This window comes from Lepisma saccharinum, chromosome 16, assembly GCF_977018435.1.
Source record: "Lepisma saccharinum chromosome 16, izLepSacc3.1, whole genome shotgun sequence".
NCBI classification, from domain to species: domain Eukaryota; kingdom Metazoa; phylum Arthropoda; class Insecta; order Zygentoma; family Lepismatidae; genus Lepisma; species Lepisma saccharinum.
The window spans coordinates 43,060,266-43,081,258 of NC_139244.1; the positions used below are offsets into that span (position 1 = coordinate 43,060,266).

The following is a 20,993-nucleotide window of genomic DNA, read 5'->3' on the forward strand; positions in this document are numbered from 1 at the left end:
CAGGGAGAGGTGATCATTATAAATGGCAAAGGGGTTCATCATTCAAAGGGTTGTGGGCAGACATCACTTATTGATGGCAACTATAGTGACTTATGCAAGTTGTGGTGGTGTAGTCAGTAGGGTGTCGTGACTGCCACGTGGGAGAGCAGCTCTGGGACTAGCCCAGCCTCATATCAATTGGTTCCTGGGATAACCCTGCAGGGTGAAAGCAGCCAGAACATAGTGCTAATCACATCACCTCCAAAATGGCTGAGATCAATGTGTGGGGCCGTACCCCCACATCCTCTAAATATGCATTCATGGCACGGTGCTATATGTACAGCAGAGGCATGTAACCGGTGTTACCGCAGGTACAGCACCTTGAATAACGTAGTGTGGAAAACGGCACGGTTCTGCGCTCTCTGGCTGGTTCCACTCGAAAATGATCTGCTAGAGGCGCTGGTGTTGAACCCGGTGCTTGGTATTCGTCTGCTTATAATGGAAGTAAATGGAGTTTTCGCTGCAACGTCTGATTCTTTTACATGGAGCATTTCTATGAATGTGATAGATGCTATGATATTTGGTACAGTGGTCGCAAAGATATTAACGAACATTATAGACAGTCGACCACGTCCTGTTATCGTCATACTTTCGTTAATAATACGGGAGAAAAAATACGAGTGGAATGCTCTTGGGAACTAAATTTTTGTGTATGAATTAGGTTCATTATTATTATCATCATCATCATCATTCCTTTTAAAGATATACACACTGAAGCATTTGTATTTGTGATATTTACTGTCTCTTTTCTTCCGCTTTAAACTAATCGAGGCGATGATGATAATGATGATTGCATGAAACGACAAGGGGAACCCCACAAAACTTTCTTAGTGCCATCGACATGAGTGTAAGGCAACTTTCAAACCAATGGGACAAGCAACACAGGATGTGCACACTGTCAGACTAGTGACACACACTTCCAGACTGTAAAATAGCATTCATTGCACATGAGGGTCCAAACAGCAAACGACACATTCATATGGCCTATTCGCGTGCTACTTGTTACTTCGGTTGGAAAGCTCCTTAATGGAAGGGTGCTCAGACCGAAGCGACGTGCTACAGGGGGAGTTCCCAACTAAGTGACAAGCGACATGGTGCCTTCAGTCTATTAGCAAGCGTTCGCTGTTAATTGTGCGAAAAACAGATAGGCGACACGATAAACCGCACATTACAACAACAGATCTAGGCGACACGATAAGCCACAAGTGTCGCTTTGTCGCTTCTGCGTCGCTCAAACTGGGCCATTTCCTCAATAGCTTGCAACATGTTGCCGTGGTTTGTTGTTCGCGCATACGCGATGCAATGAGTGTCTTGCTTTAGTGAGATTGCGCACCAAAGCAACAAGCGGCATGCAACACTTATCGCTAAAGGATTTCACCAACCGAACGCTGGCCTGTACTTCCTGTTATGCCGCTACGATGTGAAATGTTGCTCTTGATTGGCTCGTTTCCAAGCAACATGTGTCGCTTCGGTATGAAAGTTGCCTTGAGGAAACGGTGCAGTCAGAGCTTGTGTCCCTACGGTTCAAAAGGCTGCATTGATTTGCGACTGCTCGCTTTCAAGCAACACTTGTGGTTTGTCGCCTTGGTATGAAATATCTCTCAGGATACTATTTATATTCTAATAACATAGAAAAAAAAACTCGAATACACAGTCCAAGACCTGACGTCCGGAATCACATTGTGATGTTTCTTCTTGTGTTACGCACGCATGCTATTTATTTATTAATTTTATTTTACTTTTCTCTCCAAATTAATGCCATTTCGTGACTGCAAATCACACCACAAATTTAACTGTTTCTATCAATTCACGTACCGCCTTTCAAGACAAACAAATCTACATAATATATTCAAAAAAGTAACTAAGTCGCATTACTTTCATAAGAAAATTAGCACCGACATATATCGCACTGCCATCTATGTTTCTCATCCATCTGGGGAACCAGTTTCTTGGGTCGTTTTCCACATTACGTTATTCAAGGTGCTGTACTGCAGGTAACAGCAAAATCTAAAAGAATTAAAAAGTTATTTCAATAAAATAACAACATTGTTAAATACGTTAACCGACAGCGTTGCAGTCAAGTGTATATTGCAGAGGACATTTTTCCTGCAGCTGACAAAAGCAAAGAGGGAGGCCGGTCCGCTACCCTCAAGAGGTAACAAGAGGAGAGGGTGCCAATGCAAGGAAAGAACGGAGAAAGACTTTGGGGCAAGTATGCTATGGGGTTATTCATATGCCTGTTTAGGGGCCCAGTTACCGGTCAGGCCTGCCAGACACAGGCCAGTGTTGTCGCATTGGATTAGCAGAAAAAAGCTGAATCTCGCCCAAAACTGGGAGTCCATTTCTGTGAAGCAACTAGAAGTAGACTGCAAAGCCAAGGTTGGATTTAACTACAACTGAGACCAGTTAGATAATAAACGAAGAGGTAAGTACTTGGTGCGATTTGTGATTTGGACAAACCTTTCTCCAAAAAACTAAATTGGCAACAGTAGTATGTGCAGCTGGACTTCCCTTCAAATCGCTGGAGGAGCAAAATTCTGTTGTCTGCTCACCGCAGAAACATCAAACTGACCTGAGAAATGGGTTGTTCTTCTTTCCCTTTCCACCTCTTTGCAAAGAAACAGAGTTGAAGAATTGACAAGGCTCGACCACTATTCACTGGATTTTCGCGGTAACTCTCTCATGTGTGTAGTCCTTTCTAGGAGTGATTGTGGCTAAATCACTGAGCTGATTGCAAAAAAGAACGAAATGAACAAATATCTAGATGGAAGGTATATTTGGGGGGGGGGGGGGAGATGATAACGTCTGATGGCCGGTAACAATTTTGAAAAAGTCACTCGCATGCCACTGATGTACAGGATACTTTACCTTACGTTTACCTATAGTGACTTAATGTTAGTTTTAGACATTCACCTATAACATTAGCTCAACCAGTCGTGCATCACTGAAGTTCATTATTCATTCATTATTCATAATATAAAACAAAACTTGTTTTGAGTACTAGATCTCCCCATGTTCCCATATTTCTACACCATGGGGATTTCAGAAAAATGTTATGGGTGGGGTCAGATGGTTGGCATATTAGAAATAACAACGACAATAATTTTAATTAAACTATTTTATTGCTAATTTATTATTAACTCCTAGGAGAGACTTCATTATTCATTAGCCTTTTTATAGCATCTTTAACTTCAGTCAAGTTAGGTTCTGGAACTAAAGGTTCTGCTGTGTGTACTTCATTTAGTTCTGATTTATGTCCTACATGAACATTTGAAAGGGCATTAAAGCCTTAGACCTTCGGGTTTAAAAATAGGCTAGAGAGTGAGTGAGTGGGAGACTTTTCTGTTATATCTACCAAATGATTGATTTTATCTAGTTTGCTGTGTTTCTTTAATTATATTTCATACAGTTAATATACTGAAATGCATAATTATTCTGTTTATTAACGTTTACAAACCACACATTTGTTCAAGAGAAAATCTTTAAAAGGGGAATTTCTTGTCATAAAGTTTACATTGTAAATATTTACATGAACTCTCACATAAAATATGATCTTTTGACTTTTGAAAACTCATGCAACCATTCTGTGTAGTAAGTGGTAGATTTTGAAAACGAAGTTCTGTCCTGATTCCTGAATTTTACACCATTTTTTGTGTCTAATGCATTTTTGTTGGAATACTAACTGAACATCATTATTCGAAATAACAATGGCAATTTCCAGTATTGAATAATCCCAGGATTTTAGGACTAGGTACTCTAAATTCCAGGAACCCAGGATAGGATCCTGATCTCTTATACTGAAAAATCATTTATCCTCTTCTCTCTCCTTCATCCCTTTCGATCATTCCATGAGGCTGTAAAACAGAGTCGATATCAGGCATCCATGCAAGCCATGTAAGCTGGGCTAACACTTCATTAGTTCTAGTAAATGTATGTAATTATCTGGCAAAAATTTGTAAACAACTTCAAAGTTCAAATCGGGTCGTCATCAGTGTTCGAGATCCTGTTTGTTAGATTGCAACACTTCAGCAGCAGGTGGCACATGGGATCTCCCGCCTTCTGCTTGGGGAAAGCTGTAAGCCTTCTGAATTTTGCCTTACAAATTTCTGACCGTGAACGAGCAGTGCCTACCCTATCTGGGTGGAGAAGAGCGGGCCAAAACCCTGCGTATGTAAATCTACTGCTAGAGGATGATAGCAGCGTTGCAAACCTCATGTTTAGAAAAAGTGTTGTTCACGGATGTCCGCAGTATTTTTTTCCACCAGGGAGGATTAAGCATAGTAATTTTTCCAGGAGTAGGGGCAAACTAGGTATATTTTCCCCATAATAAAGTTTGCCTCCTCAAAAGATACAAATTCAATTTGAAGTTAACATTTTTCTGCAATGCCCTTACAATAATTAACATAATTTGATGTGACTGAAATGAAATTATATATGTGAAATATATTCTTTTATGGTTGACATTCATTTTCCAGGAAGAGCTTCCGCTCCTTGCCTGTTCTGGACATCCATGGTGTTGTTTAAACTCCGAAATTATGCTACATACTACTAAATTGTTCTGCGATCTACATATTATTAATATTAATTTGTAACAAAAACATAAATATAAATTTGAATGGTTCAACCAACGGGATGAGTTTGACGTCATACGTGAAAAGTGTGAGAAAATTCAACTACCACGATCAGCGGTCCTATGTTTTATTTATATCCCCAACTTCCAAATGACTTTTGAAACTTGTGCGAGATTTAGCACCATTATGCTTGGGTTGGCTTCACTGGCTAACCGTGAATACCTGCCAGCGAGACACAGGTCCTGCAAGAGGAGGGTTCTCTAGCGTTGTTGGATATGAATGAATGGTTGGCTGCAAAGGAAATTTGAACAGTGTTTCAAGGAGGGTTTTTCCAGGAACAGGGAATTCTGAAGCAAGAAACTAACAGGAAGGGGGAAAAGGCGAAACACCTAAAAATGAGCGAGAAATGGGAAAATTAGATATACATTAATGTGCTAATCGCTTGTTTCTGTTTTTCGCTTGTAGGAGAGCATAAACATTGGAAATATTAAGATCTCTGTTTTTCGTTTATATTTGAACTCAGCTGGTGGTAGTAATTGAGCTAAAAAGTGCAAAACTTTTTCAAAAATTAAAATGTTTCATTAAAACTGAATATTGAACCAGTTTTACAAATCTAATGTGAAATGTGAACAAAATATTATTAGTTACATTTAATTACATAGTCTGGTTAATTACATGGTTTAAACACTTTTTGAACAACGTATGAATGCCTGTTATGGTCTTTCAGGTGCAAGATTTGCTTTTACACTACCCAAGAAAGCACTTGCATCTCCTTCCACAGAAATTTCTGGATAAATCTTTAGAATTAGCGAGCATTTGTTTTAAATTTTATTTTGTTGTTCTTTTTTTATGAAATATAAGGGAATTTTAAGGTGAGAGAGGGAATTTATTTATGTCCGAAAGGGATATTCCCCTCAGAGTCTGAAACATCACTGCTTTGAGCAGTGACCACTTTTGGATGTGGTTTGTTTTTGTTTGCTTTTTCTTATGTTGTGTGCATGGTTGAAGTCTCACGGTATTTTTTTGCGACTTCAATCCATTGAAAAGCGGGCTGTTGTCCCTCTGCTGTGGTGTGATAATGAACAACAACAAGTGCATTACGGAAGAAAACGAGTGTGATTGTGTGTTAGAGAACATGTTGAAGATGCCGTTTTCCAGCAAGGATTTTGCTGCCAAGGAGAAACTTGTGGATGTAGGTAGGCCCACCACTTCTCTAGCAGGCACGATAACAGAAACGAAAAATAAAGAGCACCGATTTTGTGATTCATGGTACGAGCTGATACTTGGTTATGCGGTTGTAAAAAGTATTCAGCACTTTTCGGTTTCTTTCTGTTTAGTTTCTTTATTATCATTATTCTTCATTTTATCTAACTTTGCATATTTTTTATCATTATGTTACACATTGTGATAGGAATAAAACTGACATAATTATCAGTTGAAATGTAGGAGATACACAGCCTAGCAAAGAAAACACCAGGTTCAGGTACTTATCCAGAATATTTAATCTGAAGTAGTGTAACTTCGTTTTTAAGGGGTGTAAGGTAAGGGAAGTGTTCTGAAAAAATGGGGGGGGGGGGTCGATGTGTGTGGATAATTCACTGGCCCAGCCCAAAAATAAGCACAACGGGAAATAGCCTTAATCATGCTAGGCTTAAGCAGCAATGCATAATGAATGTATAGGTGACCATAAAACGTAATGGAAAGAAAGAATGAAAGAAAAGTTCTGCAGTCTTGACATTACCCAATATGTAATAATGTTCTTATTAGAAACAACATCATTGTGCTGTATTTTTTTTATTGGAATTACAAAACAAATTATAGTAATGAATAACTGGCAAATGAAAGTAATGGTAATAAATTCTCTGCCCACCCATTTCTTGTAAATCTGTCTAGGCTATTTAAAGCTTGCGTAGTTGTTGGATTGTCCTGTATTGACAAGATTAATGCTGCTGTAGTAGTAAAGACTTCTGGTGAGAGAGAGCAAGTAAGATAAAATGCATATTATTGGAGAAAGTAATGCCAGGGAGAGGAATGTATTTTATGCCAAGCATGCATGAATGTGGATGGGAGACATGTTTGGAATGCATAATGCAGATATTCTCTAATACCCAGGAATATGAATATTGTAATCTTAGGATTTCTGGATGGTAGATGGGAAGCAGTATCCCAGAATTACATTATCTTCCAGGGGGAATCAACTAGTATGACCCCCTTTGTCTTCACAATGCCCATGGTCTTAATACTTAGGAAATGTAATTATTTGTTGTTCGCAATGTGCTTTTCAGAGAGAAGAGCCAAGCAGGCTGAACAACAGATCCGAGAGATAGCACGTCGTGCGAGGGAAGAGCATCGTAGAACTTCATTGTTGGAAATGGAAGTAGTTCCACCTCTCCCTGCCAAGAATGTTGGCCAGCCAGCGGAAAGGTATGTTTGGAAATGCTTTGCATTATCAAAATATATATTGAGAGATGTGGGATGAAAAAATCACTTTCATAACTAAGTACAGGCAGGCACGTCATGTAACCCAGAAAGTTGTTTTCAGAGAAATCTGAATTAAATGTGTTTTGCTTCTATGGCTTGTAGTTCTTTGCATAAGCATGTGGATGTAGTGATACGTGTCAAAACCAGTGGAAGAGGCTATTTAGCTTGAAGCCTTCTCCCATGTGTAGTTTAATTTTAAAACTGTTCTAATAGTCTGAATGTTAAATTTATTTTCAGTAGTTGAGATGTGATGGCAAATGTAAAAGGTTCAAGTTCACACTTGAAGTGAAGTAAACTTCTAGTACAGTATCAATATTTTCTGTCCTAAAATCTGATCTGAAAGCAAGGGCGGATAAATGGTGAGGTGGGCCCTTGAGAGGGCGACTTCCACCAAAGACCCATTTTATTTTTTTCATGTATTGATAAATAATTTACACAGTTGGAATGAAATATAACACACATAGTGTGAATTTAGATACTTACAAGAGCGGAATAAAGAATGACTGAGAGGGTGCCCCACTATACGAGGGGCAATCAAAGGGGGCGACGAAAGATAGGAGGGGACGAGAAACAGGGGGGCGAACAATAATAAGAATAACGAAGGAAGGGGCTATGAATAGTAAGAGGGCGATGAGACAGGGTGCGAACAAAGATAAGATTGACGAAATATGGGGGTGACGAGAGACAGGGGGCGAAAAAATATAAGAATTAGGAAAGACAGGGGCGATGAAAGATAGGATGCAATGAATGATAAGGGGGTGATGAGAGACAAGGGGCAAACAAAGTTAAGAATGACTAAGTATGTGGACAACGAATGATAAGGGAGCGAACAAAGATAAGAATGACGAAGGGTGGGGGTGCCGAAAAATATGAGTTGACGAATGATGTGGGGATGACTAGAGAAACAGGGGACAACAAAGATAAGAATGACAAAAAATATAGGCGACGAAAGACAGGACGCGATGAATGATAAAGAGGTGAACAAACATAAGAATGACGAAAGATAGGATGCAACGAAAGATAGGACACGGTGAATATTAAGGGTGCAAACAAAGGTAAAAATGACGAAAGATGTACGCGACTAAATATATGAGACAATGAATGATAAGGTGGTGAACGAAGATAAGAATGACGGATGATGTGGGCAACGAAATATATGAGGCGACGAATGACAGGGGGCGAACAAAGATAAGGAAGATCAAGGATGGGGGCGACAAAAGATACGAGGTGATGCTTGATAAGGGGCCGATGAGAGACAGGGGGCAAATGAAAATAATAATGACGAAAGATAGGACACGAGGAATGATGAGGGGCGATGACAGATAGGGGTGCACAAAGATAAGACTAACAAAGGATGGGGGCAACAAAAGATAGGAGGCGACAAGAGACAGGGGCAAACAATGATAAGGATTGGTGCGATGAAAGTTAGAAGCCGATGATGGAGGGAGGCAACGACAGATAAGTACGAAATCAACCTAAGGTGAAGGGCTAGTATAATATTACTAGGGTGCATCAAAAGATTCATGAGGTATCTGCCCTTACAAACAGGATCTAGAAAATATTCCTGCTTCCTCAATCATTTTTTTCATACGCAATCACTGTGGAAACCACAGAGTAGCCAGGGAGAGAGAGCAGTTGGCATGGATGTTGACGTGGACCCCAGTGCCACTAGGGCGATGATGAGAAAAAAAAATTAGGTGAATTACAACTATCAGTCTTAGTAGCTTGCTGCAAGGGCAAATTAAAGGCTTGAGGGGGCGATCATTCTTCTCCTGCATCCCTCACACTGGCTTTTTTATTTTTTTACTTATTGATAAATTTGCAAAGTTGCAATGAAAAACATCAAACATTATAACATTTTATGACATACCCAAGAGCTAAAAGTTAGCAAGAATGGGATTTCATACAGCAGTGCTATTGCCTGTTGGGACAATATATAGGTTAAGCTGCTCCATTGTTCCCGACAGTTACATCTATTGTAATCAAAAATCAATTTTATTGTGATTTTTGAGAAATCTATTACAGTCTTTATTTTATTGAATTCAGGGCCGGCGCTAGTCATTTTGTCGCCCTGGACGGTGGCGGCAGATGCCGCTCCCTTTCGAAAGTCCCTCCCCCCCATCATTACGCAGCAACAGGAAATTGTAAATCAATATATTCCTAAGTAAAACATTAAACTATAAAATAAATAATGAGACTTGTTATGCTATTTCAATACTATTAAACACACAAGGATATCTCACTCGACCACAGTTAAACTTTTAAAAATGCGACACTAAGTTTACATCATTATTATATTTTATGAAAACTAACTCTCTCTCTCTCTCTCTCTCTCTCTCTCTCTCTCTCTCTCTCTCTCTCTCTCTCTCTCTCTCTCTCACTCACTAACTCACTCACTCTCTCACTAACTCTCTAACTCTCTCTCACTAACTCTCTAACTCTCTCTCTCTCTCTCTCTAACTCTCTCGTATCTTAAATGTAACAAGTATTAGGAAAGAAATGAAGGCTTGACTTCATATGTTTACCGTTGAAGGTCTGTGATATATGATTGGATTTTTAAAAGAAGTACATGTAATATTCCCGGATCTCCCGCGTGGGTGATCTAAGGTCTGAATTCTTTCCTATGTTGTCTCTGCATAAAGCAACTCTGGGATTCACTCAGCCTCAAATTAATGAGTACCTGGGGGCAACCCTGGGAGGTAAAGGCGGCCGGAGAGTGGTTCTGATCACATCACCTCCAAAATGGCAGAGATAGAGAATGTGTGTGGCCCTACACCCACATCCCCCAAATGTGCATTCATGGCATGGTGCTACGTGCACAGGGAACTTTACCTTTAGCCTATGTATGTAATATTCTTTTTTGTATAATGCTATGTTGCATAAAATGGAAACAAGTGTGTTTCAGACATGATTGGCCGAAGATAGTTTTTATTAATTAGCTTTAGTTTAAAAAAAAAAAAACAGCTTTGTTGGCCACTTGCCACGGTTACCGAAAAAGTTTAAAATTCGAAGTTCTACACTCAAATTAAGTGCAAGATCATGACCCTTTATCAGTTTAAGGTCTCCTTTCGTGTAATTGTTTTATTATAGCCCAAAGCACTTTTACTTAATCTTTTAATTCAGTAGCCTTCATATATTAACATTCCGGTAAGTTTTCTACACTTTTCAGACAAAAGATCAGATGACATGTCTTGGTGCTCCATAATATCATAAAATAAATTGGAAAATCACTATGATGTTTAAGCTCAAATCTTTCTCTTAGAGCTAAAATAATCATGTAGGACCTGGGAATAAAAGTCAACTTTGTACCGTTTTTGTGGATCTTCAACAATTTCATCATACTGAAACTGCTTCTTCTTTCGATTTTGGCCCTATACAGTGTTGCCTATCTTTTGATCATCTACAAAGTATATCTAAATTCGATGCCAATTTTTTCTCATCAACCGGGACTTGCAGGTTGCCGCCTCCACGAGTGGAGGGAGGGAGGCCCTGCCAGACTGCCAAGTGGCATCTAAGAAACTTCAAAATTTTTCATCACTCCTACTTTTTTTCAAAGTTCTGATATGTTTGCAAGAAATCTAACACATCGTAGATTAATGTTTTGAAGACATTTGCTCATTACATTACGTGGAGCAAAAAGTCATGCAAGATAACTATGGAGCATAGGAATGTGAAGCCACGCAACTGGTTTGCAATATGCTGGGCCTCATGTGGGACCATTCGGACAGTTCTATTGTCGCCCCTTACTTGAAGGTCATAGACCTCTTCCACTTGATGTCTCAACGGAGTTAGAGCATCGAATCCGCTTTCCCACCTTATGGCACTCGGAGGTTTCAAAGTGAGACTACTGATGTGTTCCTTCAAAACGGTGGGTTGAATATATTAACTTGTATAATATAATATAATATTATGACTTTCAAATTTTCAATAGGCTTTTTTTTTTTGTTCCCTTCAAATTTTGCTGCCTTGAAAATTTGCCACTCTGGGTGGTAGCACGCCCCCCCCCCCCACCTTCCGCCGGCCCTGGTTGAATTTAAATAACTTGGAATGATTGGTGTGCTCAGCAAATGTTGTTGTATTTTATACAGTGCTATATAAACATGAGGTGCAAGTAATGTTTCAAGCTTTGGGGCCACGGGCCCCTATCCAGCTTTTTTTAAAATGTAAAATTCCTTTCCCTTTTGTTCTACAGTTAAATAAAAATGAAATTTGAGAAAAGAATAATATATCACTTATTAAGTAACACAGGCTTCTACTAAACGTACGTGCAGCAGGATTCCGCAAAATAGAACAGAGACTTTGCGGACCTTTAACAAGATAGTTTCTTAGTCTTTCGGTGCTCCTTGATTTATCAGAAAACGAACTTCAAAAGTCTACCTGCGACGTTAGTTCTACTCTCATACATCTAATACATTCAGTCACTATACAATGGAAGATATCACAGGATTTCTTTTTTTTTAGAAATACTGGTACAAAGGGGTGTTGTGACTCCCATCAACACCCTCTTGGCACGCCTCTGACACAAAACTGGAGACCATTCGCGACATTACTACTTTAATCCTGGAACATGACTCTTACATTTCTTTTCAGGATTTATTTACTGCTTTACTTTACTCCTCACTTTACCCGTAACTGTGGCCTCTGCTTTGTAGAACGTGTAGTTTCCAAACTTCAGCCAATAAAATGTTATCTGCAGAATAGTATTTCCTCGGCAAAGATAAACATCTGTTTTGAACAATGAGCACAGACAAAGGTAACGGCTAAACGTTGAACGTGATGTGTAACACTTCGCTCATGCCAAAGCACGCAAGCGAATGTTCTAGTTTTTCATATAATTGTTTTACGCTGAATATAATATCGTTACTTATTTCTTTTATCTTAATTGTTCGATATGTGTTTTGCTGTAAATGCAAACTTCTTTCAATAAACATCAGCCACTTGATGTGGATTTTCAGATTAAAGCATGCAATTCATAATTGTAACAATCACATAGTGCAATAAATACCATAGGTGGTTGGGGAAAAGAGGGGCGGTAAAAACATAACACACGACTGGGCCTCCCAACGTTTTACGTTTTAGTTACCACAGTGATTTTATGACATATATGGTAGGACCGTAGTTTGTGAGGGAAGTGTGCTGGGTGCCTAAAGTGGCACCGAAATGGGTGCCAGCCCCCTCCGAGATAATGTCTATAATCCGCCACTGTCTGAAAGTAAATATCAACAGCATCAAATGTGAGGAATGGACTAAATTATCACATGAAAAATCTATTACAATAGTCTTGATCTACAGAAAGAACTGCAGTTGTTCATTCTCAATGTCCATTTTGAAGAAATGAATAACCAAGTGTAACTCATGAGCGAACAATTCCATGCTCTTCATTTTATTCGAAAAGTTTGTATTAACTATTTTATGATTAAAATATGTGAACATAATTTCTGTGTAGTACGTTGGTTGGAATATGCTTTTGAATATCTCTTTAAGTGTGTCAAAAGAATCCATTAAGTCAGGGAAAATCAGATTATTGCTTAATTGGAAGCACGAGTGTCCTATAAAACATATTGTATGCAAATAAAAAAAAAAAAATCTTGCATGGGGCCCCCCTGAAGTATGGAGTGTCAGGCAAGTGCCCAATTTGTCCCTCTCTAGGGCCAGCTCAGATTGTGTTATACATTTTGACTTCATGTCCTATGTATGTGCACAGTATGCTACTTTTTGGTTAGTTATCTAGTGTCTCAATTTTACATGAGTGTCACTTGTTATCAGTGCCTGAAGTGGAAAGTATTAGGTGGGGGGTGGGGGTGCTCCTATTGTTTAACATGTTTACAATGAGACAGATTACTTTGCAAAAAGTTTCCTAGCTTGGCAGATAACCCCAACATTCCCCTCACTTCAAGCACCGCTTTTCGCTACAAATTCCACATGTCAGTTCATACAATAGTATAAAGTTAGCCAAATCATATATATAGTACTAAGAAAATACTTCACTTTGCTTCCTGTAGTCTTTTTAATGACAAAAGTTTGCTTATTGCTTTGATTCTAGTCGTATAATTGACCAGCTTTCTTAACCTCTCTCTGCAGCAGGCCATCCAGTGTTACGGAGGAGAAGCCTTCCAGTCCATTGACCACCAATACGAGGCCACCAAGCAAAGAGGCCATCATCCAGTGGTTCAAGGACAAGGAAGTAGCACGACATGCAGGGTTCGATCCAAACACACTGCAGCCAGCAGCTTGGTTTCATGGTAATCTCTTTTCTTTTCAGCTTCCTAACTATTATCATTAACCTAACGAAATATTTACACATCTAGAAGTGCTGTTTGGAAAGAAAAGGTGAACAAATGAAAAATCTTCTGTGATGTGCCACAGTAACTTACATGCCTGGGGTATCTCTTGAATGTTCAATGGGTTTCTGTATCCCTTCAGTTCAGGTGTTCTTATTGCTGGCCAAAGTTCAGCTGTTGCTGATCTGCCACCGAATGTTGCTCCAAAAAGTACAAATTAATAATCATAGTTAAATACAATGCCCATTCTGTTTTTCTTTTCTTTTTCTTTTCCTTTTCAGAATAGGATGGAGCATCAACACAAATCACAGCACACAATCATTGATTGGATAATGATTTTTTTCTGGATTTTCCAGAAAGGCTATAAAGGAAACGAAATAACAGAATAAAATATGATAAGACAAATCAAAATAACATAATTTGAAATTAATGATCGCGATGATGACAAAACAATTTACAATGGAAGTAAATAATTAATAAGTACTTTTCGCTTTCTATTTTTAATAAATAAAATTATACTTATTATCATTCTGGTTACCCAGAATGGATTTTGTACTACACTTCAACATCATCATTGTATTGTATGGTATATTTATTTTACTTTTGTAATATATTATATGCAGTGTGTCCAAGAAAAAATATACAAATAAAGAATTTAAATAACTCAACAATCGTTAATGATAGAAATGTCAAATAACGTTTATTTGGAAGAGGGAAGAAGGAATTTTTTTTACCACCAGAAGGGAAAAAATCGTAACATAATTAAGCGCATGCGTGGCTTCGTTCGTGAGTAGTCTGTACAATGGCGCCGTTTACTGTTCGTCAGAAAGTTTAGTGCTGCTTTTGGTTTGCAGAATTGAAGTCTCTTGTAACTGTACAAAGAAGATTCCGGCAACAATATGGACAGGAAGCACCAGAATGTCATTACATTGTTAAATGGCATAAACAATTGCTGGAAACAGGGTCTTTGTTGAGGAAGAAAGGTGGTGGTCAGAAGCGTGTGAGCGAGGATAAAGTGGTTGCAGTTCAGGAAGCTTTCCAGAGAAGCCCGCGTAAATCTGTGAGACGTGCTAGTTCTCAACTTCAAATTCCATGTTCTACTGTGCATGATATCGTACATAAAAGGTTAAGGCTTAGAGACTACAAGTTACAGCTTGTTCAGAAACTAAAGTGCAGTGATAAACCCGCTAGGTTTGATTATGCTAGTGAAGTGCTATCACGCATTGATGATGACAATGAATTCCTGACACGCGTAACATTTTCAGATGAGGCTACCTTCCACATTTCCGAAAAAGTGCATAGGCATAACTGTAGAATATGGGGTGAGCAGAATCCCCATGCAGTTGTTGAACATGAACGCGACAGCCCCAAGTTGAATGTGTGGTGTGGTCTGACACGAGATTCCGTAATTGGGCCCTTTTTCTTTGAGGAAGCTACAGTTACAGGTGCAAGTTACCTGCAAATGTTGCAACAGTATGCTGTACCTCATATACCTCATGGGTACATGTTTCAGCAGGATGGGGCCCCCCCCCACATTATGCCCTTTGTGTTACTAACTTCCTTAATAAGAATTTCGCTGGTAATTGGATTGGGAGGGGTGGACCCATTAAATGGCCACCACGGTCACCAGACTTGACTCCTTTGGACTTTTTCCTTTGGGGTTATGTGAAGACTATGGTTTACCAAACACCTGTGCAAGACCTCAATGATATCTGTGAAAGAATTATCGATGCATGTGGCTCCATCACTCATCAAATGTTGAAGAACACTTAGATGGAGGTTGAGTACCGCCTTGATGTTTGTCGCGACACCAAAGGAGCATACATTGAGATCTACTAAGGTGAAATTTTTTTCTTGTTCTTTGGTTAAAAGAATTCTATGATTTTCTCTTCCAAATAAACGTTATTTGACATTTCTATCGTTAACGATTGTTGAGTTATTTAAATTCTTTATTGGTATATTTTTTCTCGGATACACTGTATATTATAATTAATAAATGAAAAGAGATTGAAAGGCCATGTAAACTGACGTCCTGGCTCATTTAAAGGTACCAGAACATTAAGTGCATATCATCGAAAGTATGCAGGTGGATCCTTCCGGGGATCCCCCCCCCCTTTCATTTAATACAATACAATGAAATGATATTAGGAACAATAAGAACAGTAAATTAGAAAATGAAAGTAATTAACGTGAATAAAGTTAAAAGTGATATGAAGACAGTTTCTTCATCAAAGAAATCTTTTCTCAATCATTTTCATCAATATGAAGTAGTACCTGGAAGCAGAACCAGTCTTGAACATCATCCATTAGCTCGTCATTTGTTTTGAAGCATTTCATTGACCAATGAGGGATATGGCAGGTTCATTTGGTGGAACCAAGAAGGACAGTATTACAAAAATCAAACAGTGAAACTGGAAAAATTGTTAGGTTGAATCTAAATCATACAGTAGAATAATAATAACAACAACAACAAGTGGACATTTGAACTTTCTCTTTTTTCAGGACTAATATCTCGACATGAAGCAGAATGTCTATTGAATGAGAAAGCAGTAGGCTCGTTCCTAGTGCGGGTGTCTGAAAGAATCTGGGGATACACGATTACTTACAGGGAAAATGGAAGATTCAAGCACTACTTGATAGATGCATCCAATGGGCATTATCAGTTTTTAGGGACCAACCAGTTAGCTCACAATACTTTGAGTAAGTGCATTCTTTCTGATATTTTTTAAAACATATAGTCAGTAATGTGTTCCTAGAAAAAGTACCGCAGTTGACTCCATTCAAGTGTAATGGCATTCATTTTTGTGTTAAAAATTTAACATGGAATTAGTGGAGTGTAATTTGTGACTGAAATGTGTGGCAATGAAAGTTTTATAATATTTTGTATGATATGTACAAATCTAATAAAAAAAAAAACATGAAAATTTGCATTGAAAGTACTTGAAATATGTTTTAGACCAACTATTTCTTGTTCCTTTAGATATATGGACGGGTTAAAGTTACAGTGGTGTAAGTCACTTTAAAAAAAAAAAGACTTACACAGAAACCAGATCTATATAAGTCAATATGTTAACAGAAAACGTGAAGTCAATCAGAGATTCATTCAACTGTCAACAGATGACAGTTTAAGGTCTAGTGATAAAGGAAACAGCTGTTGTGTTGATCAGCAAAGTGCTGTGAGTCAGACTTTTTTTTTCTTTTTAAGAAAGTGACTTACACCACTGTAACTTTAACCCATCCATATCTAGGAAGTAAAACGTCAAGAAAAGTTAAAATGGTTTAAAATTGGTAAAATGAGGAGTCAGGATCATTTTTGCAGATACACAAGTCAGGCTGACCCAATATCTTTGCAGCCGGCCCCCATGGCGGATTGATTAGCATATCACGCTACGATGCCAGGGGTCCCGGGTTCAAATCTTGGCCTGGATATTTGCGAGTGCCCATTCATCAATTTCATCATATCATCACTCATCCTCATCTTTGCAAATTAGCCAAAAGTGGCACAAAAGCAAAGTAAAATAAAGCAAATCAATCATGTGTGCTATATTTTACTGTATTGTACTAATTGTATTATTATTTTATTTTTGTTATTTTTCACACTCCTTGCGATACCTATAATATGTTTTATAGGGATGGGACTGATTAATCGGTACTCTTATCGGTATCGGCTGATATAGGCATATCAGTGTATCAGTTTATTGGTAAAATTACCGATTATTTTACCGATCCATTATATTGATAAATATCTGATAATTTAGTGCAAAATTCTGCCATTTTGTTGTAATTTTTATGGATAATCGCCATGCCCGACTTTCTAAATATGCAACTTCTTTTGCACTGCAGTCACCTTGAAACACACATTTATTAAGGAGGTCAATGAACCTTTCAGGTTCTTCAAGGACCATTTCTAATTTTATATCGGATCGGTAGAATATCGGTTATCGGTATCGGTAAATTTTATATCTGTACTTTATCGATATCGGCCAAAATTTTATATCGGCCAAAATTTTATATCGGCCCATCCATAATGTTTTATAGTATTAGGTTACTAATTGATACTTAGTTATTTTTTCACACTGCCAATTAAACATGTAATGTGTTTCATATCTTTTGCCACATAATGTTAATTCATGCATGTACCAATATCTTCCCATGTTATGCTTTTTTGTGTATGACTTTGATATAGTACCCGAGTAAGGCTCAATATTTGCTAATCACGAATCATATCGTCATTCATCCTTATCGTTAAGATTAGCCAAAAGTAGCAGAAGAACTATGTAAAATAACATAATTCAATGAATAAATTCTTTCTTCTAGATGACTTGGTAGTCTACCACAGCAAAAACCCGATATCTGTGATAGGTGGGGAACTTCTGAAGCATCCTTGTCCCTCGACAGGGATCCCAGCCATATTTGATGGAGTGCCAGGAATCAAGTCATGAAAGAGCAATAGAGACTGAATGAAGAACCAACGAGAAGTGCTTAATCAGTGCCTTGTGTATCACAAGTCTCAGGGTTTTTCATTTTATTGGTGATTTCAATTTCTACTTAAAAAAAATGTGGTGCTTCTAAAACATTATAGTGCACATGCAGAGTCACTGTGCACAATAACTTATTCCAGAATATGCCAAATGTGTAAGGTTTCTTAAGATATTTTGGAAGCAGTGACAATACTTGTTGTTTACCATTTAGAGACTACTTAACTTATTTTTTAAGAGAGAAATATTATATTTTACATTTTAAGAGAATATATGTTTAATAATTACAAAGTAATTTTAGAGTGATTCTATGCAAACAGTGTGCACTGGAAGTAACAACTGTGAATGATTTATGCTTTTTCTCGATGTCTGTGACTAAACACTTGAGCCATTTTTTTCAGAATTAGAAGGAAAAAACAGGATAAAAAGAAATGGTTAGTCTGAAGTTGAGTGTCTACTGTTGCACCATCTCTTGCTCATTCACAGAACTATTTTTGGTCACAGTAAATATTGTTCTGTCGTATATTATCTTCACAGGTTCTGACTGCTTAAAGTTTGTCAGGAGTTATCAATCGCATTCTTTATTTTGGGCAGATTTGTAACAACTCTCTGGCATGAACTTTATTTTTGTTCCATTCTTTATGTTGGTGTATTTCTTTAACCAAATTCAAGAAATGAATGTCTTATGAATATTCTCATTTAATCCATTTTCTTAATGTCCTCACAAGTAGGATCACTATGGTTTTGCATTCTTTCTTGAATTATTTTGTTTGTCCTGCGTATGACATCTAAGAAATTATTATTATTTAATGAATTAAAAGGCCAATTAAGAGTTCTGCAAATTTCAGTGTCTTATCTAGTTTTCATGTACTAACATGTTTCAACAACTTACATGATTTTTACAAAGTTTATAAAGTTTGAGTTCAAGCCTGTGCATTCATATGTGGATACAGTTCATGGCAGTGAAATATGTCTAGTCTACTTTGGTTGTTATTGTCTTGATCCACATTTTAGTGTGTTTTAAGAAATAGGACAGAGTGAAAAAGAAGCATGGTTCTTTCATTAACATTTTAAAGTTGCAAACTTCACTGACTCTCTATTTACTTTTTATTTATTATCTTTTCACTTTACATTCTATTTCAATTTTTAAAAAATGAACAACTGAACTACTTAAGTGAAAATTAGCCACGTAGTAATTCTACTTATGACCAGTAACTGGCTCTCATATACAGATAACTGAAATTCCAATGTGTCAAATGTGATTGTACGTACTTGTTTTAATATTGGACTAAAAGCACAACAAGCCATGGAAGAAAAAAGCCACAGATGGCCTTTGATGTTTTGATGGATGTTCTCCCCCCATCATCAGACTAAAAGGGAGAATAAAATGACACACACATGGCTCTGATAGATCTGGACTGTCCAGACACAGATGTAATGCCCCTGTAATGTCCAAGGTTACCAGATCATTAAAAGCGAAAGGTAGGATACACTGTCTCAAAATGTAGCCATGATGATTCGGAGTAAATAATAATGAATAATACTAGGAAATTGTTGATAGTGTGAAAATTAGAAATTTTCAGTTTGCAGTCAATGCATTTTCAAAATAAAGGAGCACAAATTTCCTAAATTTATTATGTAACTGAAGTCTAATTTGAGGATCTACTGTTCAGTTACCCAAGTTTTCGCCATTTTATGTAGCTTTTTCAGAAGTTAGATAAGATATATAACCAGTGACACTATGTGGATAATTCTGAGAGTTGAAACATGGGGGGATTGATCAAACTTTATCCATGACTGGAAGATGGGGCTGGTCAATGAAATAAATTAAAACATGTTACCTGACTATTTCTTTAGATGACACAATTTCCAATACAAGCAAAGCCCCTCCCCAAAGTTACCTCCTCCCTCTCAGACATTGGCAAAGACAGTATCACATGAAGACTTTCTCCATAGCAATTGACTTCCCTATATATTTCTTTAAATAATAGGACCTCACTACATGTATTTGGAAGTCAATTCCCAAGGGATTTCTGTTTCTCCAGTGAAAATAAATATTTTCGTAATGCACATCTTAGAACAAAAATTGTAGTGTATTGGTGATTTTTTTTTTCAAATTCCTCCGAGATGCGAGACTAAAATGTAGGGACCATACTCTCGTGGCTCTTCACATTCCTGCTTTGTTGTGTTTTAATCCTGATTCTTACACAGATAAGACTATGAAATTCTAATAATATTCTCCATCTAATCATTTTTATGAGTGCTGTTATCTTGCATACTTTTAAAAAATTTTCTTTGTCAGAAATGGCATCTACAAAAAATTTCTGATACATTCAATTTTTGTCATGTGAGAAAGACAATATATTTGTCCCTGTCCATAGATTAACATTTCATATTTTTTGTACAATGGTATTCATAATTGGATATGTATATAAGATTTAATGTATCAAATAATTTTTATATGCTTTGTAGTTACACATCAGTATCTGTGTGTTTAAAGAAAAATCATACAGGTTATTATTTGTGCAGTCTGAATAAGGTTAAAGTACCGTTTCTGGTATTCATGTAGATAACAAGATATTTATCTCCAACAAATATTTTGTGCATAATTTTAAAGGAAGTTAAGAAATCTCTACTTGGTACGTGATATGTCACTACTTCCGCATATGTAAGCTCACAGGAAACTTATGAGCGAGGTGATGCAAGACGTACATTTTATTAAAGTAAGTTTAGATACAAGTCTGACCTATTATATAGATAATATTGTTTCCAAACTGTGCTTGCTTTGTAGTTGCTCTGATCACTACAGAAGGCAACAAAATACTCAATGAACTCTGTACAAAGAATGCAAGTAACTGTATTTTATTTCTTATAATAATACACATATACATATACATTATTTGTTTTGATTTCTCAATTATCCTTATTCACAGTGGCACCAACTTATATGGGTCTCATAGGGCTAAAGCCCACCAAATAATTTACATGTTTTTATATTTTAATTTTAAAATGAAGTCCCCGCAGTTAAGAAAAATGTGGTTCATCATTTAGTATATGGTCCAAGTGGCCAAAATCAAGAATTTGGTATAATTTGGGGGTAATAATTTTATGCCACAGTTATATGGGTATGTAAGGATACCAAA

The 20,993-nt window shown here is 37.4% G+C and overlaps 1 protein-coding gene across 3 annotated transcripts in view; it reads left to right on the forward strand.

Annotated features, from left to right (window-relative positions):
• LOC146000442 (SH2 domain-containing protein 4B-like) overlaps window positions 1-20,746 on the forward strand; it is a 159,021-nt gene extending 138,275 nt beyond the window's left edge. For all 3 annotated transcript variants that reach the window (XM_083138080.1, XM_083138082.1, XM_083138081.1), the window contains exons 6-9: window positions 6,896-7,034; window positions 13,173-13,333; window positions 15,875-16,072; window positions 17,690-20,746. In XM_083138080.1, coding sequence (XP_082994206.1) covers window positions 6,896-7,034; window positions 13,173-13,333; window positions 15,875-16,072; window positions 17,690-17,814 — 623 coding nt within the window. In that variant the 3' untranslated portion in view covers window positions 17,815-20,746. The remainder of the gene's footprint in view (window positions 1-6,895; window positions 7,035-13,172; window positions 13,334-15,874; window positions 16,073-17,689) is intronic.
• The last annotated feature ends 247 nt before the right edge of the window (window positions 20,747-20,993 follow it).